At 43.3% G+C, this 23,484-nt stretch overlaps 1 protein-coding gene across 9 annotated transcripts in view; it reads right to left on the bottom strand.

Moving 5' to 3' along the window:
- LOC119651969 (potassium voltage-gated channel protein Shaker) overlaps nucleotides 1-23,484 on the bottom strand; it is a 105,712-nt gene that overhangs the window by 74,972 nt on the left and 7,256 nt on the right. Inside the window, exons 1-2 of one of the 9 annotated variants that reach the window (XM_038055861.1) lie at nucleotides 11,277-11,967; nucleotides 10,117-10,613 (exon numbers count right to left, since the gene is read on the bottom strand). The exons of 2 other annotated variants lie outside the window; for them this stretch is intronic. Coding sequence is in view for 1 of the 7 variants with exons in the window: in XM_038055937.1 (XP_037911865.1) it covers nucleotides 10,117-10,133 (17 nt within the window). In the remaining 6 variants the exon portion in view is untranslated. Of the gene's footprint in view, nucleotides 1-10,116; nucleotides 10,690-11,276; nucleotides 11,968-23,484 lie in introns of those variants that run through there. 6 more of the 9 variants (XM_038055871.1, XM_038055887.1, XM_038055897.1 and 3 more) reach the window with 6 other exon arrangements.

The raw sequence follows: 23,484 nt of genomic DNA, 5'->3' as shown, positions 1-23,484 counted from the left end.
CTGACAACAACCGTGCGCGGATTTCATCATCGTAGTTGTTATCGGTTGTGATTTTCGACCCTAGATAGGAGAAATTGTCAACGGTCTCAAAGTTGTATTCTCCTATCCTTATTCTTCCTGTGCAACAAACCATTAAAAATATGGTGGTAGCCATTAGGATTTTTTGTAATTGATCGCAGGAAGCAGAAAGAAACCCTAAGGAAAAGCCGAAAGTGAAACCAAATGGCACCAAATGTGCAGGGATTCCAGAGAAACAATCTGCGCTGCTTTGAAACAACAATATAATATGAAGGAATTTGAGAAGAAATCATCGTGAGTTGGAAAAAAGTCTGTTACAATACTCACACGGTCAAAAAAGCGATTTTTGGGAAAGTAGGAATTGGATGGGTTATTTGCCGTCTAAGAGAACAGATTTCCTTAAAGAGGTGCTTCAAATATCTCATGTTTGGATACCACCTTGCATCAGTGGCATTGATCGGTCCGATCGATGCAAAAGGTGTTGGGAGAAAGGGTGCATTGCCAAGAAATGCAATAGGAACCCCAAAAGCATTTTATACGAACGAGAGGAGGGACGGGATATATCGATATATTAGTGGAGTGGAAAATGCCCGGAATTTAACAAGTGCTAACTGCAATGAAAAAAGAACTTAAACCTTAAACAATCATTTCAGGGTCGTTCACACTTTCGAATCCGAAGTTGTGAGTGCCACCATAAGTGAACTCTACAGAAACTTTGAAGGTGGTGGTCACAAATTCGACAGTTGGAACGGGAATATGGGTATCCAGTCGCCAAGCCATACAATATATCACGAATCAGTCGACTAGCGGTATTGAGTGGTCAAAAACAAGCGGTGTATTCGTATACAGCTGTTATACTCCACCAACCCTCATATTGTTTGAAGTTAAAAACCTTATTAGATAATCTTGTTCTCGGGAGGACGTAGTCCAAAGGTGATTGCCGGTGAATTTAATGCTTTGGCCCTCGGTTGGAGAAGGGGGACTGAAGCAAGAGGAGGCAGTTTATTAGCAGCATTTGCCCAATTAGAAATATTACTTACTGACAGGGAGGGTGAAAAGGAGAGATTCCCGCCGAGCCCGGAGTTTTCTCGGGTGCCCGGAATGGGAATATTAATAAAAATAGGCGGGCCTGCACAATTTCTTTCCCCAGAACCGTATAAATATTACCCTGGGCCCATTTTCCGCTTAATTTCCACCCCGGGCCCGAATTTTCTCTCTACGGCCTGCTTACTGATGTAAACATCTATCGGAAAGTGGGGTCTGGTTAAATTGTAGATCTGACTTCTGTCACCTCAGTGGTAGTACGTAATTTATCTTGGCAAGTTAGCGAAGATTTTTCGTACAGCGATCACCACGCAATGAATTTTGAATTACGGAGTGCACGAGACCTGCATGCCAAAAACAAAAATCGAAAAGAACATCAGGTTGGTCTGCAAAAGCGATGGACGATAATAGTGGCTAACCTTCGATCGACTTACCACTTAGCCAGATGAATGGCTCAAGGGGCTGTAAGTAGGATGATCAGGGCAAAAAGAACATGCCTATAAGGAGGACTGTAGAAACCTTAAACTATCCAGTAGAGCAACAGCAAATGTTTTAAAGACCTCTGTCCGGAGACATATTTGTGACGCAACGATTCAGAGCCGGTTTGTCTCTACAGATCATGTGCCCTATCATCTTGTTGAAAACCACGTATCTCGCTGATATTTTTGATAGCTACTTGCAGGCTCTTATATAACACATAAGAGGCTCTCATATAACATATAACATATAATCAGGCCTGGCGAGAGGAAGCTGAAAACAGACCCGGAATATAAATTTCAATTGGAAAAGGGAATAATAGGGGGCCCACACCATTTGCACATCAGACCGGTATACTTTTCACCCCGGGCTCCTTTAGTCCTCATCATTTTCACCCCGGACTCGAATTTTCTCTCTCTAAATATGATGAACCCAAGGAGAAATTGTTTCCGCGGGTGTTCCACAGGGCTCCTTACTGAACCTACTGCTTTGGTACACCATCTACAATCATGGAGTTAATCTTCTGGTTACAGAACAGACCATTGTGATGGGTTTTGCCCTCGGCATAGCACTGAATGTGTATGAAGCTGCTGTACTTATGCGAAGCGAGAGCGGTGGACTGGTACTTGCGGAACAAAAGGTGGAACTAGTTCTCATCAGTAAACCGTGAGGGAAAGTATGCTCGCATTAGAACTGAAAGACATATCATTGTGTACAAGCCGACCATCAAATACTTGAGAGTTATGATAGATGCAAAACTCAATTTTAAGCAATTAATTTTAGAGTATATTTGCGAAAAATTATCCAGCACGAGTATGGCGCTAACAAAAATGATACCGAATGCAGGAGAGCCGCGGAATACTTGCAAGGTGCTTAATGCCAAGGTGGTTAGTTCTATGTTGTTGTATGCAGTTTCGGTTAGGGAAACGGAAATATTTTATGTGATGCACATAAACTTAGTAAGGTCTGCAAAAGAATAGTCCTTAGGACTCATTCTGTCCTCAGGACCGTCTCAGATGATGTGACATTCGTTATCTCTTGACAGACGAAATGACGAAGTAAACCTCTCCTTCATCGCAGGTGAAAAAAAGGCAAAAGTGAAAGATTTATGAGTAGATGGGGTCTCGGAGAATCCAATGCATATATTCCTCTAGCTCCCAAAATTCGTGAAAGAAAAGAGAAACCGAGAAACCGCAAATCGCGTTTAACTCAACCAATTGAAACCTAATAAGGTGCTGCTTCTGTTGGTAGCTATCTAACAGGAATAAGGTTTTGGTACGATACAGACAACGGATTGTCACAGAGCTCTGTGCTGGGATGACAATTGTATATAACAATGGTCCAGTTGCTGAGGAGGTCATGATAGTGAGTTGAGCCGATGGCATAGCGGTAATTATTGTTCCAGAACATTCACTGCTTATCACGAAGCACCATACAGAAGCATCACTTCAAAACCAGCAACCGAATACCTTGACGTGATGATATATGCTAGGTTGAATTTTAAGTAACATTTGCAAAAAGTCTACGTTAAGGCGTCAAATGTCAGCACGGTCCTCGCAAGTATGATGCCAAATGTTGGGACTTCACGAAGCACCCGTGGACTGCTTATAGCTAAAGTCGTTATCACGCTCCAAGCGGCACCTGCATGACGGACCACACGGCATCCTACATGAAATGCTCAAAAAATGAGTGCGGTTTCCAACAGGAACGCCTTAAAATTTAGCTGTGGCTGCAGAACCCTGTGAGACGAAGCGGCTTATGCGGTAAACTGGATAATGGCGATCGATATTTTAGCCGATGAGAAGACACATTTTAGCGACGGTATTCGGAGGTACCTGGAGCATGTCCTCTTCCATTTTCCTAAATTCGCAGAAAGGGAACGAAGGAAGAGTCCGAAGAAGATATTGGGAAGGACACTAATACCAGAAACTCTAATTGGGAAAATATTTGCATGTCAGTAGAACTGGAATGCAGTTAACCATATGGTGGTGCGGAGTGAGTGTAGATGAAGAGAGGCAAAAAACAGGTGCGATTACGACTGCAATTGTTGAGCAAAGGGAGCGGTAACTAAAGCCAGGCTATACGGCGATTTCGCTGGGAAGAGGGATTGATCGGGGATAATTTCAGTAGTAAAAATAACACCCTGGAACGAATGTATGTATCAACGCCTTTCCATCTCCGGGGAAAAACAAGCAGAGAGACAAACAGTAAACCGATTTTAATAAAATTATAAACCTTAAAAATGTAAGTGGTATTGTAAATGTAGCAACAAAATTTAAATTTTCCCAAATAAATTGATATTTTTCTCAATCAAGCTCATTTACTTCCCTAAAAGATCAGTTTCGATGCGGTCTCTTTCATATTCAGAGAAATAGGAAATCGCTTGGGAAAACTCCAAAATGAATTGGGAAAACAAGTCGAGAAACCGGAAGCTTGACGCTTCAGGTATAAAAGTTTTTTTATTTCCCTATGTGAGAAGCATAACGCAGTTCTCCATCAGCTGACAGCGTTAAGATATTTAAATTGCTCAGTGCTGTCAGCTTTAATAACCTGAATTGAGTTATCAGCCAATGGAGAACTGCGTTTTGAAATTTCTGCACGCATTAATGCGACCTGGATGAAGTGGCATTCCACAACTAGTGTACTTTGTGATCGACGTATCAACGAACGTCTCAAATTCAAAATTTACCGCAATGTCGTCCGTCCTGCCGCTCTCTACAGTTCTGAGTGTTGGCCGGCTAGAAAAGACAATGAACGGCGTTTTGCGGTAACGGAGACGAAGATGTTGGGTTGGACTAGTGGTGTGACACCTTTTGATCTCGTCCGAAATGACGAAATCGTAGAAAAACTGTGAGTGAGGCGTTTTCGATGGTGTAGTCACATAATTCACGCTAACGAGAATTCGCTTACCAATATTGGTCTGAACATCGAAGTCAATGGTAAGCAACCAAAAAGCTAGCCGAAACAAGGGTGGCTTCATACGCTGGATGGGGATTTAAAGACGTCGCGATTACATCCTGATCAGGCATTTGATAAAATAAAATGACGATCACCACGAGCCCCTCCAATTCATTCCAAGCCTGCACTTAAATACTTAGGTGTAATGATTGACCAGAGGTTAAATTTCAGATTGCATGTGGAGTGTGTAGCGAGAATGCTACCAAATATAGGTGGCCCAAGGCCGAGCCGTCGACTCCTTATATCGAAGGTGGTCAGTTCGATCTTACTGTATGCAGCCCTAGTATGGGTAGATGCACTGAAAAATATAGTAAATAAGAGAAAGATTGGAGCTGCGTATCGCATAAGTGTACTCCGAACATGTTGCGCTTACAGAATAATATCCAATGAAGTAGCTTGCGTGATAGCAGGAATAGTCCCAATTGAGATTCTGGCGAAAAAAATACTTTACGATCGAACGTATCTCATCAGAGAATCTCCAGCCTGTCGGCGACAGTTCGCACGAACTGAAAGTGTCGCGGAATGGAAAGAGAAGTGGGACGAGTCAGAAAAATTCCGCTGGACTCACAAAATCATATGGGATAACCGGAAATGGATCGAGCGACCCCACGGCGAAGTAGGTTTCAACCTAACTCAATTCTTGAGCGGACACAGAAGCTATCGAGCATATCTGTATCGATTTGGGCGTGATGATTCGCCATATTGCCCAAAGTGCCCAAATATTGCAGAGGACGCAGAACACGTCTTTTTTCATTGCCCCAGATTCGAAGCCCAAAGGGCAACATTAGAAGCTACAACCAAGGAACACTTTACAACCAAAATGGAACTTATGATGAAAGCAAAGGGGATATGGACCGAAGTCGAAAAAGTGATTCCAGCCATCGGAAAGAAGTAACGCTATAACTTTGGCGCGAATGGCCACATTTCCATGAAATTTGGGAGGTGAAATATTGAAATACTGTCCTAGGATAAATTTAAGGGTTTTTTTTGTCAATTTCTAAAAGTTGTAATATACTGTTAGTAAGTTTATTTGAGCAGATATCGGAATGGGACATATTTTGAGGCCTAGATTTCATCTAAGCGCACTACCCTGATTTTTTTTGGATTTTTGGTTTGGGTTGTTTCCGAAAATGAGTCCTGTCTCACATTAAGTGCATACATTTTAACTCCTTTCTCACGCACTTTGCAATTCACGCCAAAACTAATATCAGTTTCGGAAAGTACAAATCAAGACCTTTCATTTAGTACCCTACACGATTATATCCGGTGAATTTTTTTTTAAATCCCCCCTTTGCATGTATGGAGAGCCCCCCTTTAAACTTCACTTAAATTTATGTCACTCGCTGTATGCGTGGGATTTCATAGTTCCCATCTGTTCACCAAATTTCGTTCGGATCGGTTTAGCCGTTTTAGAGAAAAGTGCGTGTGACAGACAGACAGGTAGTTACAGATGTCCGGCGTTTAAAAAAGCGATTTCAGCTTTTCGTAAATGAAATTCCTACAGCAGAATTTAAACCATTGCCAGGCAGCTCAGGAGCTACTCTCTCAAAGCGTGCTGGAACATGGAATTGACATTGCTATTATATGCGAATATTACAAAGACTTCCACAGAGGTGTCTTTGTATCCGACAAAAGCGGCAAAGTGGCAATCTGGACTTGCGAAAAACCCAGCGATCGAAAATACGAGCAATAGGATAGAAGACGGATTCACACGAGCTAAGGTAGGCGGCATTCGCATATTCAACCGCTACGCTGCTCCGAGCCTCAAGTTAAATGAATTCGTACTGATGGTGGAAAAATTAGCTTCCGAAGGAAGACGCTACAACCCAATAATAATATAATAGCTGACGATTTTGACGGTTGGGCCGAAGATTGGGGCAGTTGCGAATCCAATGCAAGAGGCTGAATATTGCTCGAAGTATTTTCACGTCTGAACGTTGTTCTGGCAAATACTGGCGGCGTCAATACTTTTCGGAAACGGGATATGGAATCGGTGATAAACCTAACATTTGTTAGCGATTCATTATCTAAGGGTTTCCAATGGCAGGTGACCGAGGAATATACGCACAAGTGACCATCAGGCTATCATCTTCCAGATGGAGCGTACGACAGGAGCAAAGCGAATCAAGAACACTGCAGAAACCCGTCTGAGTCTGAAGAGTTACACAACCAATATAGGAAGGCGAGGAAAGAATTGCAAGCGGCCATCTCTAGAAGTAAAACTGAACACTTCAAGAGGTTATGCAAGGAAGCGGACTTCGACCCATGGGGAGGGAAAGCGCTCACCGCCGATGACCAACCCTGATTTGCTGTAGGAAATCATTAGCACTCTCTTCCCACAAGTTTCAAATGAGTCGAACCTACCCACTGTCTAGATAGATCCCGGTGAAATTCCCGAGGTAACCACGAAAGAAGTCCTGGAAGCCGCAAAGAAGATTGCCGAAAATGAAGCACTGAGAGTGGCCGTCGAAACAGTTCCAAGGTGGTTCGCTGAAACATTTACGACGTGCTTCATAGATGGGATTTTCCTGGAAGAGTGGAGGAAACAAAAGCTTGTACTAATCCCGAAGCCAAGTAAACCTTTGGGTGATCCTTCGTCTTATAGACCTATATGCCTGCTAAACGACATCGGCAAACTTTTCGAACGGGTAATCTTCAATCGGCTTGTACCAGTCACAGAAAGGGAGGGGGGTCTCGCAGACAGGCAGTTCGGATTCCGAAAGGTAAGGTCTACTGTCAATGCCATCAGCACGGTGACGGAAATGCGGAAAAAGCGATGGAGGCGGTAATTACTCTCGACGTGAAGAATATCTTTAATACGGCAAAATGGAGCAAAATAATCGCGGGTTTAGCCAAATTAGGAGCTCCTAAATACCTGGTGCACATAGTCATGGAATTTCTCCGGGAGAGGATATTGTGTTACGATTCGGACGATGGACCTAAGACGTATACAACAACCTGCAGGGTTCCACAAGGATCGGTCCTCGGTCCTCTCCTGTGGATAATAATGTATGACGGAATTTTAAAGTTGCCAGGAGTGACAATCAGTGACTTCGCAGACCATATCGGAGTAACTATCGTGGTCCAAGACATTGATGAGATCGAGGTACTCACAAACGAGGCAATTTTTTAAATCAGGTCTTGGCTAGAGGAAGCTGGTCTGACACTCGCGGAGCATAAAACCGAGGTAGTCTTGATTACCAAGCGAAGGAAGCACCCGTCGATAAAGATCAGGATTGGTGAACACATTATACAGTCGCAGCCAACGCTTAAATACCTAGGAGTCATGGTTGACCAAAGACTGAAATTCAAGTCCCATCTTAAAAATTCAGCAACCAAGGCTTTCGGAGTGGCTACATTGTTGGCAAGAATGTTACCAAATATAGGTGGTCCTAGGCAAAGCTTGAGTGTTGTTAGCTCCATCTTGCTTTATGAGGCTCCAGTCTAGGCACCGTCTTTGAAGGTGGAAGCAAACAGAAGAAAAATCGCAGCCCCATAACGATTGAGTGCATTGCGAACGTCATGCGCTTACCGTAGAACTTCAGATGAAGCAGCTTCTGTGATAGCAGGCATGATCCACATCGACATCTTGGCGAACGACCCATCATATGCAAGCGGCGAGTCCTAAGCCAATCGTCAGCAACTGGCACGGAGTGAACCTATTTTAGAATAGCAAAAAAGATGGATTGATTCACCTAAAGGACGCTGGACACAGAGGATTATTCCAGATGTCCCTAAATGGATCAAGCGAAGGCACGGTGAGTTTAGTTACCACCTAACTCAATTCCTAAACGGACACGGAGGGTACCGTGGATACCTTTATCGCTTCGGGCGTGACGACTCCCCGTATTGCCCGACATGTGTGATGATTCCGGAAGATGCGTTGTTTTTAACTGCCCGCGGTTCGCCGCACACGCTTGATACCCGAGAATATCGTGCATCACATGTTAGCCTATGAAACATCTTGGAGGGCGGTGGAAAAACTAATGGAGGCGATCCACGATCTGTTGAGGAGGGAGGAGCTTTGGAGGAAAATTACAAATAACGACAGAAGCCGCAGTTCATAACTGATCCTGTCCCGCGATGTAATACCGAAATCGCAGTCCCACGGGGTAAGCGAAGAAGGAGGAGGTGGTTTTATTGAGTAAAATTCTCACATAACCGTATGACAAGAACCAGCGGTAGGTTTTGAACCTTTCCACCTTCCAACGAAATAAAAAAAAAGACAGACAGACAGTGAATTGATTTTAATAAGGTTTTGTTCTACACAAAACATTAAAAACAAGAAAATTTAGCTAGAAAATTTGATTGAAGTAATAAAAAATTCTACTGAAAAAAGTTATAGAATCAGCGAAAAAAAAAACTAGAAATAACTTAAAGTAAATTTTTAAATTATGTCCCGCTCTAATTTCAAGCAATTTGACAAAATTTAATGATTAACAAGTGAGCAACTGTCAAAATCGATGTGCAACGTACTCTCACAAAATGAAAATAGTTACAGAAAAGATCGAGTAGGCCAACCTATTTGTAATAGTCATTCATTGAAATAGAGTTAAGATAATATAGATATATTTAAGCTGAAATAAAAAAAATTATGTTAGAAAGTAAATCACTTTAATGAAGAAAATTTAAAATTCAATTCGAAACTGTTGTGAGTAAATTTCAGGCATTTGGTTTTCCTATCGATGTTGGCATTTGCAAAACTTTCAACTCTTTGCCAAACGCTAGTCTCCTCCTATTGTTAAGCAGCCTTCAAGATGCATGCATTTCTTATGCCAATTAGCGGCCCATTTCAAGGTCAGCAAAAAATCGCGTAACTATTAAATTCAAAATCAACTTCCCAATAGCGTTGCCCTACATTTTTGAGGGCAAAAGTTACTGTTGCTAATTGAAATTGAATCTCAAATCCGCTTGGAATGCCTTAGAATCGCAGGAAATAGATTAATATAGCGTATATTCCTGAAATTACTCGCCAACGACAAATATCTTTTAAAATACGTATCATGATAGGAGTAGGGGATGGTTTCGGTGATCATTTGACATTCATCACGTACCACCCCATATGCAAGGTCAACATATATGCTTTATAAACCACTCGAAGTTTCAGTAATTTAGAGGCTTACTTCCTCTTCAAAAAAGTGTCAAATAATAATTAATGATACAATCGAGTCTGCCGTATTTAGGTCGGATATGAATCGACGGATTAACCATTTTAGTGGTTGACTCCTTTGAAAATTCATAGCTTTCACAAATTCTGACCCAGAAACCGTCCTGGGTTATGAATGGTCAGTGGTGTCACCGTCATCGATGGCCTAATAGATGCCTACCTATGTCGCAATATACACTTACATATACATATATCGTCATCTTTGTGAAAACGTAACTAATGATTACTCAAATAAAACTCGAAAAAACCACGAACTGCAGTCGCATGACACTCATAAAGTGAAAAGGGATGAAAGTTTTGAATGCATTTCTTACAAGAGTGGCTGTTCCTTTGTTGCTGACAAGGATTTTTTCGGAATCTAGTATCTTTCTTGACAAAACTTATTAAGATTTCGTTAGTTAGTTTACGTTTCTCGAAAAGTGCTTCTTATTAACTACCAAAAGGACACTTACTGCGAACTCGGACTCATTATTCGATAAAGTTAGATTATTTGTCTGGTTCCGGGCTAGCATGGATGTCCCACTTCTTCCGTGTGCCTCCTGTCCTCGGGAATCCGCACAATCACCACCGACACTCAAAGTCACACAATTCTCAAAAACTTTTTAATTCATTACGTCAATTTTCGATGATACAACAACGGATCATTGAATCTCTTCAATTTTTTCCTCTTGGTCGCACCACTACAATATCCGCGTCTTTTCAGAAGCGACATTATTCGCACTTGTAGTTGTTATTTCCACCGCAGATAATTAAAAGGAAAGCGTTCTCCACCAGCACAAGCATAGCCCAAATTTCACTGAAATGTTAAGCGCAATCAGCAAATTGCATACGTAGGAAGGAAACGTTCACCACTTTCGGTAATTAGTTTTGAGGATAAACACACGAAACTCTTTTTAGACACTGAAAAAGGATATGTGAGTAGAGAGCGTGATACTCGTATTTGCGTTATCTGGAAAGGGTAGTTGTATCCTTTTCACTTTTCTATATTTATCAAAAGTTATTTTGTAACTCATCGATCGATTCGCTACCAAAGGACCCTCGCCTCCGGTCCGAGATAAAGTCAAAATTTTCAAATCACTCGAACGGATTTGGGTTCTCGTTGGTAGCTCGCAAGGATATTAGGGATTGCGCACATCCAGGCGGACGAACGATTTTTCGCAGCCGAAATTAGCTTTTCGCAGTTGAATAAGGATTCAGATCAGATAAAAATTGTTATGAAACACTCGAGTCCTTGCGAGAACAGCAACAGCAACATTTTCCTTTGAACTTGGCTGCATGTACTTCGAATGTACTTTGAAGACTAGAAAAATCAAACACTTTACCCACTCCTCCACGACGGAGAACTTTTGGTTCGGCTAAGGATTAAATGTTGCTGTTCCTAAACGTCCGAGTGCTTCATGAGCCTGACAAATCCGACGAAAATGTATCTTCGTCGACTCCAATTAAAAATTCGTTGAATTTTCGTTCATTCGCGTGCAATGTGTGCAGTCTCTAAACACCCCACGGGGGCCAGAGGGAACCCCCGAAAACTCAAAGACTCCTTCTGCCGAAAGTAAGAAACGCTAGGAACCTACTCTAAATGTAGTAAGAGGACAACACTTTTCTCACTGACCTGCATTCAAGCCGTCCTCTCACACCTCCACTGCGCTCACTTCAGTGATAGGTCAGGAAATTTTTTTTCCGTTCTGATTTAAAGTGAATATGTATATATCATAATCGTGCCACATGATGTACGTGCTGTGTGTGTGATATATACTAGAAAGCACAAGTGGAGATTCCATAGAAACCGAGGAGAAGTGAAAATTTTCTATGAGGCTTGCGCTTCGTTGTCACCTTCACAGAAATCCCCATAAAGCACCTTTACTGGAGTCGTACACCAATAAAAGTACGAGTGTATGGGCGATAATTCTGCTGCATTATAGCAATGCAGGCAAGCTCTGTCCGCAGGACCTGTACGTGGAAGAGGTTTTCAATTTTCCTCGAATGTCCTGCTCTGCGGGAATCTTGTCCTTTGCCAAAGGTAAATCCCTGATACTCCACTGAAAAATCCGAACCAAACTTCACTTGCAATTGTTAAATCCACCAGAAGTTCACTCGACCGTAAGGATTTTCACAAGCTCGCCAGGAGCAAAAGTAGCACACCCGAAACTCAACGGACACTGGACACTTATCCCTGAACGCACATTCATCTACTCAAGAGGAAATCACTGGGAAACAACATCTCCATTATGTAACTTTCTAAGGAGCAGAACTCGATCCTGCGACGCCAGAAAAATGCAACTACCTCGGCAGCATTGAAAAAACTATACAGTACAATTCAACAGATATACCAAAAAGCTGGGGCCGAAAAGGATACAGCCTGAAAGCTCTTCGCCGTGTCCTTATGCTCGGAAAAAGCACGTGAGAACTTGTACAGAACAACGTTATCCTGCTTGCGCGTGAAAAACAGGAAAATTCCAAGTGGCTCGGTGATCAAGGGGGAAAACCAACGGATGCAGACAGCATGTCTACACGCCAAGGAGGAATAAGCGCAGAGGCTTAGGTCAGTTTCATAGATTTCTACTTCGCCGTATTCCCGTTTCGTTGGGTTTCCTATTTTTATCGGGTTTGTGCTTCGTTTAGTCCTGTGCCGTTATAAATAGACATTTCAAAATGGAACTAGTGAGTGTGAAATTTTAGGAGCTAAATTGGGCTTCACGAGTTTAAACTCTTATGTCAACTCTCTCAAGGAAGCACAGAAGCATTACTCTTCCCATCGATTATAAATTGAACGATTGGATGAATTAGAATCGTGAAAAACTCAATTAATTCGAAATTACCTTCATAAATTGCTTTACTAGAAATAGATGGTGCTTGAAACCTTAGTTCTTTTTCATCTTGCGGGCAAGAGAATGAATACCGTGACAATAGAAATAATTCATCTTTTGCGGCAAACCTTGAATTTGAAACTCCACCAAAGACAAACCCAAACCTATTTAAAAAGGATGGAGGAATATTTACTGTAATTCGAATGGCCAAAAACAATCTGCGCGGTTATGAACTAGAAAGGAGATATAACGCATGATTATTATTATTCTCTTAAGGGAAAGTCGCACCGCACCGCGTCCTTAAAGAACTATAGTACCCCTTTTACTGGTTATAGTGTACCTATTGATCATAGTACCTCAAGGAAACCTATAACCGTCAGGGACTTTAGTATATTGCCTACTTCCAGATCTTTCAGCTTTGCATCTGGTATTAAGTGGCGGTCAAAGGGTAGTATAGGTCCCAGGGCGAAACGTGGATTGGTACCCAGGATGGAGCATAAAACCTGGGAAACGCCTGCTGAAACAACACCAACAGTTCTACTACCAAATCCTATCTCCAGCTCCACGTGGTGATCGCTGGGAGTTCTTTCTTTATGAAAAACTGCAGACGGAGAAGGATGAAGGTGAGTCCCCCGCGCCTAAAAACGAAACAAAATGTAGGAACTGGTTCTCCAGGTTGGAGGTTGAGTAGGACTGACAACCCTACACGGAAAACCGATGTTACGAAGCCACAAAAGGAGCCTCGGACAGGATGGATTTTACAACGACGAACCCGGTAACGACAACGGATTAACGATTTACGCATATAAGCGAAAGGCTATGCGCTCTGGCGTTTGCGAAGTTTAAAAATATAAGCCTCATAAACGTGCACGCCCCTACAGAGGAGATTGCAGAGTCGGAAAAGGATACCTTCTACGAGGGAGTTGAGCGGACCTTCGAAGCCTGTCCCAAGTATGATATCAAAATCATACTTGGAGATTTCAACAGTCAAGAAGCGACGGAGCCCGTATTCAGGCGATACATTGGCTCCCATAGCTTATATCAAAATACAAACGATAACGGAATGCGAATTATTCAGTTAGCAGTTTCACGTGAAATGGCTGTTGGAAGTAGGTTGTCTGCGCGGTCCACCAACATACGTGGGCCTCTCCAGACGGGACCACTTTCAACCAAATTGACCATGTGTTGATCGAACGCCGTCACCTCTCAGCCTTGATGAATGTCCGAACATATAGGGGGGCCAATATAGACTCGAATCACTATCTCGTTGGCATGGTGCTCAGCGCTCGAATAACAACACCACCCAGAATCCACTCTGACAATCAGGTGAGAGTTAACCATGAAGCCATCCACAACACAGCCCTCCACAACACCTATAAGAGGGAAGTGGATGCTGCAATAACCGCAGTCAACAGAGATCCTGGAGATGAAGCATCAACAAATGATCTTTACAATCACCTAAAGAACGTTATCATAAATCCTGCACAAACATACTTGGCCCGAGCCGCAAAAAGAGTCGGAACGACTGGTTTGACGATGAATGAAAGCTAGCTACGGAACGGAAGAATGCCGCGTACCGAGTAATGCTGCATTTTCAAAGAACGCGGGCACGCGCGGAGTCTTATCACGAACTCCGGCGAGCAGAGAAGCGACTTCACAGACGGAAAAAAAAAGAATGGGAGAAACAACAGGTCTGTGAACTCGAAAAGTACAGGGAACTACCGCACCAGGCGCGCAAGTTTTACCAACAAGTCAGCAGGATGAAGCGTTACACACCTCGATGTTCATCCTACCTAGACAAAGAGGGAAATCTGATTTCCAACAGAATGGGCATATTGAACCGATGGGTTGAGTACTTTAATAAACTACTGAACAACCAGAACATCGGCGAGTTGGAGGTCCCGCCAACTGAAGACGACAGACAAATACTAAGTATAGAAGAAACAGTCCGTGCAATTCATGGGCTTAAAAATCATAAGTCGCCAGGAACCAATGGAATTACAGCCGAATTGGTTAAATATGGAGGCGACCAATTACACCAAGTGGTTCATCAACTTGTGCTCAAGGTGTGGGACAGCGAATCAATGCCTGACGGTTGGCAAAGAGGCATTATCTGTCTCGTACATGAAAAGGGAGATATTACAAAGTGCAGCAATTATAGAGGCATCACGTTGCTGAGTACCATTTATAAGATATTCTCCACTATCTTGCTAGGCCGGATAGCTCCATACGCTCAGAACATCATGGGCCCATACCAAAGAGGCTTCACTACAGGCAAATCAGCAACAGATTTTCTCTGTGCGGCAAGCGATGGAAAAACTGTTGGAATATGGACATCAGTTGCACCATCTCTTTATCGATTTTAAAGTCGCCTATGGTAGCATAGCCAGAGTAAAACTGTGCACGACCATGAGAGAATTCGGTATCCCAACGAAATTGATATGACTGACTAGGCTGACCCTGACCAATGTGCGAGGCCAGATAAAAGCAGCAGGATCAATCTCAAGACCATTCAACATCAACAGCATCAAACCGCACTGGTCAAACGAGAAAAATAAAGATACACCAACTTTGAGACCGTTGATAATTTCTCCTATCTAGGGTCAAAAATCACAACCGATAACAGTTACGATGATGAAATCCGCGCACGGTTGTTGGCAGTCAACAGAGTGTATTTCAGCTTACAAAAACTAATCCGTTCGAAATGTCTCACCATAGGGTCAAAGCTCTTACTGTACAAGACAATGGATCTTGCCGGTTCTCATGTATTCCTCGGAGACTTGGGTTCTTAGCAAGAAGAATTGCGAACTCTTGGCCGCGTTCGAGAGAAGAATCCTCCGAAGAATTTTTGACTCCCTACATGAGGACGGACGATTCCGTAGCCTACATAACGACGAAATCTATGAGCGATACCATGACCGTCAAGTTGTGGATAAAATCCGGCTCAATTACGGTGGGCGGGTCACTTAATCCGTATGGATCGAAGTGATTCAACCCGGAAAGTTTATAAGGGCAATATCTATGGTAGGAAAAGAAGACGAGGCAGACCCTGCCTGAGATGGAGCGATGGCATAGGTCAGGACGCCAGACAGCTTTTAAGGATATCGAATTGGTGGACCTCGGCGCAAAACCGAGATGTCTGGAGTTCCTTATTAAGGCAGGCCTACACCGGATACCGGTTGTTGCGCCGTTGATGATGATGATAGGTAGGCAAAGGAGGGCAGATATGGCACGGAGTGCCATTTGTTTCAAACAGAACGGAAATTAAACAAGTCTGATAGTAAAAATCGATGATGATAATCTAAAGGCGCTTGAAGCCATGCCGTGAAACGTTACTTTAGCTTCTCTCAACTAACCTTCGGTTATATAAAGACTCTTCCAGAAAGTACTGACGTAAATAAGTAGGTTCACTTAGAATATTAAGTTCACATGCAACTTAGTGCACCAGAGGAGCAAATCCAACTAGGCTAAACCGTCCAAGAAGTGACTAATAGAAATCGAAGCCCTCGGTTGTCTAAGCATTATTGAAGCAATTAAAACAATGCTGCTGCTGCTACTGCTTCTCAAATTAACTGAAGCTTCTTTGACTGAAGGAAATTAAGACGGTAGGCTGTAAAGCCTCCTAGCGCAGACATGAATCCGTCTGAATAGAAATACCACATACTCCTAAGACCGTGACTGCTGAGGAAACGATTGGGGGTGCGGAATGAAGCCAGCCCGTAGAATTCACTAAAGATAGCACCTCCTCCATCCTACAAGCAGACACAGGTTCACTTCCTCTTCTCGGCAACTACGACAATTTTGGAACGGGACGCAGATCAGCACATCCGAGGAACTATTTTCGGCCGAAGACTCCATTTCCTTACAAAGGTCTTCTTGCGGGCGAAGAAGGCTAAACTGGCTTTTCAACGCTCAGTTCTATTTTTAGTCTCCAATTTAACTTAAGAATCTAGGATTACAACCAGATACTTCACATTGGACGAAAGTACCAATTTTTTTTCGTTTAGCCACGAAAAGTGGAATTTAGGTACTCTTGTATTGATAATAAATAACATTAGCTCGGTTTTGGTTGAATTTGTGCTTAGTCTCCATTTTGCAGCCTACACGCATACCTTTTCCAACACCCGCTCCATAATCTCACTCGCAATGGGGAAAAACATCCCTAATATCAATGTTACCAAATTGCCCGCGCTGTCCAGTATCCGTTAAATTTCGTCTATCACTATCAACCAAAGTAGCAGAGAAATGTACCACCCCAGAACGCTTCTCTCAGAGCTCTAGTGAAGTGACTATTTTCCAGACCACTGCGTAAAATTTCCCGCTGTTTCTATTCTGATTAGAGCCTCATTGATGGCTTTGGTAATCATATTGCTAAATACTCCCTCAATATCCAGCATGTTGCTTGTAGCGTAACGACTAGGCGAGTTCAACCGTACTCATGAAAACCGGGCTCTGTAGATTTACCTTTGAGTTATTACACGCACTATTGTTTTAAGCATGAAGGAAGTGAGACTGTTTGCCTGGACCCTCTTCGCGCGTGTTACCAAGCGTGCAATACATGTCCTAACGAAATACAACTTCGAAACCACAAAATAAGCTTTTCCTGCTATTTCGAGAGCATGACTGGCATTAGGCGCGGAGATCCATATGCGGGGAAGCAGTTTGGATGATTGAATCCTCGGTGATTATCAATACGATTTTCTCCAACGAGTGGAGCTGTATAACCTCAAAGCAGAGTTCATAACACAAGTATACTCGATGGGGCGAAATGCTCCTCGACTGGCAGCTCGAAATTCTCAGAAGAAGATTCCGCCCAAGAACTCTCCTATATTTAAAAAAAATTGGTTCCAAGTTCCTTGGCCCGATTCTCGCTAAGTCTGATAATTTCGATGTTCTGACAATTCTCGAGCCAGGACCGCTTTCTAGGAGTCCTGATTCCCGTCGTACATACCTTCCCATAATCATTTTATGACTACCAGTATTTATGCCTGCAGCAGATGTTGAAAATATCTCTGGTCAGATTTCTTAGATTGGACGGGGGTGAATCTTTTTACTGTAATTTTCTAGGCGGAAGACTCTAAAGACAATTTCGAATGTCTTTTCCAAAGCCCTAACATTTGACTCTAGTTCGTCTGTCGTGTTGATGTAAGCACCGATAAATTTGGTTTTAATATCTTGACCAAGCTTCCGCCAGTCGATTCCCTTGGGGCCTCTGAAAAGATAGGAATCTCTACGGCGAGATTCAGATTAAAAAGCATTCTGCTGTGATCCAAGAAGGATCTCTGGTTAGGCTCTCTCCAGGTCTCTATTCTGAAAATCAAACTGTCAAACGGACCTGCTCCAAACCTTCACAATTCCCCGAGCTAGAGAAGTCGAAATTCGGGTATTGCCCCTCTTACACACCAATACGTTTGTCGGATAAAAGAAATTAATCTCTTTCGTTGATTTTCGAACTGCCTCGAATTCGCGTAAAAGATTTGCTTTCATTGATGCGATGATAGATGTTAGATGCTATAATTCTCCAGCGTCGTAAGCAGATGAGCCTTAATGATCCGGCCTCATTAGATCTTAGGCTTTAGGCTTTTATATTAGTGTAATGCCGATATCTTCTTTTAGGGGGAAGGTTAGCTAAGCAGTACTTCGAGTGCTGCAGATGTATATGCGCAACCCTTAGCGTAGTCTGTTTTCGTAATTGAACCGTCGCTTGTCATCTCCTCCTCCAAATCGTTGGCAGCGTCGACACCAAGTTGCCATCCAATTTTGAGGAGCAGATCACTTTCGCCTTTGTATTCCTTATATTCCTCACTCCGAGTTTACCGTCCAAGAGATGCTCGATGACCAACACCGGCAACTTGGCCTACTGGCCTACTGGTTCATGCCACATCACTGAATGATTTCGCAGCACGTGCTCCGTCGGTTCCGTTTTGATGCCACAAACTCCTAAGACAGGGACTGTTGTTATGGGAGCAGGGAGGCATAATCTAGCCGGCTTGATTCTTCAGAGCCAGCCCGTAGCATTCACGAAAAAAAGCAGCTTTCCCCACCCTGAAGCTAGAAATTTCTCTGAGGTCCCCAAAGAATGCTTTATCCAGTGTCCGTAGTCTGACTCTAGCTAGAGCTGGGCAATCGCAGAGAAAGTGCATGAGGGTTTCCCTTCCTTCTCCGCAGCTTGGGCAATGCGAATTGTAGGGTATGCCGAGTCTAATTTTCCTTGACTTGGTACAGCTCGTAAGCCTTCGCCATCTTAGGCCCGCGGCTGCTAGGTAGTGCGAGTAAACTCGGCCCCCAACAGCCGCCAGCGGAACACCGACTGTATTCGCCGAAGGATTGCCAAGAGCAGAGCCTCGCCTGGCTAATCCGTCAGCCCGCCCATTCCCCTCTATGTTCCTATGCCCGGAAACCCAGAGGAAAGTGACCTTGAGTATGCCGCCTAAACGGTTCAGTGCGTCTCTGCACTGCCTGGAAGATGTCGTTGCTAAGTACAAGGTCTTGATTGCCACTTGGCTGTCGGTCAGAATGGCTATGTTACGCTTGGGGCTCGAATCACGCTCCAGCCCATCGACAGACTTCCAATATCGCCAGTATTTCCGCCTGGAATACACTGGCGAAATCTGGGAGACGGTACGACTTGGATACACTGTGTGTATTCAAGAATACCCCCGCGCCATCTTTGATCCGTCCGTAAAGAATGCTGTGTTATAACCTTGGTTGGAAGGTTCACAGCAAAGTTTCTCGTGAAGTTCAGCTTGCGTATGGCATAGTCCGTGGAGAATGCCCAGATTTCCCGAGGTACTTCGTCTAGGATGTTGCTATGGCCGTAGGACTTCGCTGCCCAGCATCCGGACTCACGTAGTCTGACGGTACTGCACGCTGCAACGTATTTAATGTGGAGGTCTAAGGGGAGGAGATGCAGGAGTACACGCAATTATTTGAATCCTATTAAGCTTCATTCTATTGTATTTTTTTTCTCAAAGCCTGCCACCATACAATGGAGCCGTACGTTAGAATTGGACGCACTACAGCGGTGTACATCCAAAGAACCATCCTCGGCCGGAGACCCTATTTCTTTGCAAAGGTCCTCTTGCAGTCATGACTATACAGGCCTCCTTAACCCTCAGTTCTGTCTTCAATCTCCAATTTAGCTTTGTATGCAGGATTACACCCAGATACTTTAGATTAGAGGAAAGAACCAATCTTTATTCATTCAGCCGTGGTAGATGGAAATTAAGTATCTTTATCTTGATGGTGAATAGCATCAGTTGCGTTTTGGTTGGGTTTATGCTGAGTCCACATCTTGGGGTCCACAGGTACACCTTTCGCAACGCTCCTTCCATGATGTCGCTCATAATGGACAGAAACATCCCTGATACTAATATCACCAAGTTGTCGGCATACGCAACCACCTTCACCCCGCTGCTGTCCAATGTACGTAAAATTTCGTACATTTTTATTAACCAGTGCACCGGTGAGATGGCGCCACCCTGGGGCGTGCCTCTGTTCACAGCTCTGATCAAGTGGTTGCCTTCCAGATCCGAATGGATTATCCTGGTTCTTAGCATGGATATAATCCAATGCGTAAGAGATTCCTCCAATCCAATACTGGCCAAGGCTTGCTTGATGCCTTTGGTACCAACATTGTTGAATGCTCCCTCTATATCCAAGAAGGCAGCTAGAGTGTATTGCTTGTACTGCAGGGACCACACAACCGTGCCAATTACCCCGTGGAGGGTTCAGTGGATTTTTCTTTGAGGTAGGCATGCTGGGACTTAGAGAAAGGCGTTCTCTCCATAAACGTCCTTAAGTAAATGTCCAGGATGCGCTCTAGGGTCTTCAGCACGAAAGAGGTCAGGCTGATTGGTCGAAAGCCCTTCGCGGACTCATGACCGCGCCTACCCGCTTTCGGTGCGACACGTCGGCCACGTCGCTGAAGGGTTTCGCGGCCCGTCGGCTGACTGTTGCTGCGCAATTTTCTTCGGTTGTTGCTTAGCGTCTGAGCTCTTGCCCACTCTGCTCCGCTTCTGATTTTGCTCGACCTCGTCTTGAGATCGATTGCTTTTCAGAGCGATGGGCTTCGCCTTCCGCTCGTCTGCCAGGCGTGTGTTATTGTATTTCTTAACAATCTCCTGGTATTTAGCGAGATCTTTCTCATCCCGCTCGTCGACAATACCGGCCTCCTTATTCTTAGCAATCTTGCTCAGAATATGCATGGCATTCTGGTACTGGCCCTTGAGCAGAATTCCAGCGGTTTTCCACTTTTACCAAGCAATAGTAAAATGTGTCCGGATGGCTCAAGTGGTTAGGTCGCGGTTCAAATCTCACTGGTGGCAGAGGGATTTGTTGTCGTGACTGGATGTCGGCCATCTGTCGACTCAGCTGTAAATGAGTACCTGAGTCAAATCAGGGCAATAATCTCGGGCGAGCGCTATGCTGACCACATTGCCTCCTACAGGGTACTCTAATCCTGTAGTATACCGTTACGGTTTTGAATGAAGTGCTCTAACACACTTTAAAGTCCTGATCCAATTGGATTGTTGCACCAACGATTATTAATAGTAAAATGAGCCTTATTCCATACAAATGAGACCTGAATACTAGGAGCTGTGGTTCCCCTCATTTCTTCTATTCTCTCTACGGTCCCTTCCGATACGAAGATAAAGCTCGTGAGATGAAATGAACGCCAATAAATGCAGCAAACAATAAGTCAGTTCCAACTTATCCACATTTGTAATAAACGTGTCATTGCTGTCCCTAAAGTCAGCAGCTAACTCTGCTAAATATAATCATTGAAAGAGAAACCATTTCTGATACTGTTAATTCGATTTATTTATTTTCCTTATTTATTATTTATTATTTCTTTGGACTTAAGAATATCTTGTATTCGATGGCCTTGGTGGGTCATAGTAAACAGGCTTTGGTTGAGGTGGAGGCCTAACTGGGCCAGTTGAATATTTCCCTGTGTTTGGACGAGAGTCTCTCGATGCTAGCGTAGGTGCCAAAAAGACCGCAAAGATGGCCAGAAGTACCGCTACAATGGTGAATTTCATCTTGAACAAAAATCCTGAATTGTTGGTGTACTCGACGGTTGGATAACGGAATTACACTATGCTATTTATGACTCCACCAACGTGCTTAAATACTTCCTAAGAATCGGAACTAGCAAAGAAAATAGATAAGGTTCATTCTCCTCAGGGGAAACACTATGCCCCAAACTTACACCTTATCTCATTGCACAACAAATATGTAGACATCAATTTGTTGCAAAAGCCCCTTCCAATTACAAACTATGTTTTTTGTTTTTATACAGCTAATTGGAAAAATCGTAAATCGCAAGCAAATTGATAAGCGTTATTTCGGTGGTGTTGTAAGAAATTTCTGTTTGTTTTGTTGAAGATCTACTAATCGATTGGCATTTTTTAGGTTTGACTTATGCTTTAGTGCTTATAGCGATGGGATCTCCTCATACAGAGTTAAATGATAGGCACGATTTTTGTACATTTTAATCTAAGCAATTAAAGCTCCAAGGTTCCAAGTACCAACAAAACTGGTAGTATACTAGGATTGAGAAGAAGTTGGCTATTAAGAACATAAGAGAGACGTGGAATTTAGATAAAAACACGATGTATTAAGCGGCCTATACAACTCTTGTGGTTACCAAGCCTTGTAAGTGGTTCATCAACCGAGATAGTTGGCTTTGGAGAGATCTGCATCGACTTGTCAAAAGCCTACACCAGCGTCTGCAGGAATCAAATACTTTCGATGCGTTAGGGACGAGAACGGTCATTTGCTTAGTAACCGAGGAGCTGCGACGAACGGAAATATTGCGGGCAAATTTCAACTTGCCCATTCTCCCCTTCCACAAGCGCTGTCGACATTTAGAGCAAATCCATCTGTCAACAGCACCGAAGTCAAGAAAGGATCCAAACAAATGAAATCAGGAAACGCAACAGAACCTGGCGTTGTCGCAGCTGAACTGTTGCTTCAATTGAAGCGGCCCGATTTGAACTACTTTTTGAGTCGATTCATTCCTTTTGTAGTGAGTCGCATCATTCACATCAGTGTACTGAGTGGCACATTTGAGTCGACTCACTTATAGGTTACCCATCGCTACCCTTCAGTTTCACTATCGAAAAAGTGAACCACCCAACCACCAAACAAAGAATGAGTCAATCCTACACCTATTCATATTTCTGTAGAGTTTTCCGAGAAATCGTAAAGAAAATAGAATGTACCTGAGATGATGGCATCCCATTACACTTTCCTGAGTAATTAACTGAGTTATATCAAAAACTGAATTTCAGGTGGGTAAAGAAGATAATATATATGGTTGGCATTTACCCCTTGATGGGGGCTAGCAATTGCCAGTCCTCCTTAATGTGTGTCGACTGCCACTTCCGTCTTCCGGTCACAGTACGTACGAGTACCAGGCCTATGCGCCAACCAATCTCTTTGTTCGCAAGGGTATCAGACCAAAGTACTCCCACAATGTGACACAGACCGCTGTTGGTCAGGCTTAGAACTTTTAAGTAACTCCCGTATAGTAAAATAGAAAGAACACTAGCGCAAAACAATCTCAACTTTATCTTCTTGTTAAGGTAACTGCATTTCAAAATTTAATGCGTGTTAATGCGTCTGGCAACATCCAGTTCGGCCGTCGGCAGAAACCACGCTTCCTAAATACACAAATAGATCTACGCTTTCTATGCTCTACCCAATAATATAGATAGGTACAGTGCGTGACCCATTAAACTGAAAACCTTGGTTTTTTTTTGTGTTCCAGCCTCAGTTCAACTCTAGATGGCTCTTTTTCCAAATCCAGATCCATTTGGTCAAGGTCTATGACTCGGTGAGGGAGTAAACAGTGTAGTCGAGGCGAAGAAAGATGCCATAGTCTATTGAACTCCTCAATGTTCTCTGGACAAGGCAGCATAAAGAACCTCACCGATAACAAGAAGAAATAATACGGGTCATAAAATGTAACCAGGGAGGACTCAGCTCTGGACCTCTGAGATTTGA

The sequence above is a fragment of the Hermetia illucens genome, chromosome 1 (assembly GCF_905115235.1).
Source record: "Hermetia illucens chromosome 1, iHerIll2.2.curated.20191125, whole genome shotgun sequence".
NCBI classification, from domain to species: domain Eukaryota; kingdom Metazoa; phylum Arthropoda; class Insecta; order Diptera; family Stratiomyidae; genus Hermetia; species Hermetia illucens.
The sequence above is the reverse complement of the archived record's forward strand: the minus strand, read 5'-3'. Positions and strand labels throughout refer to the sequence as shown.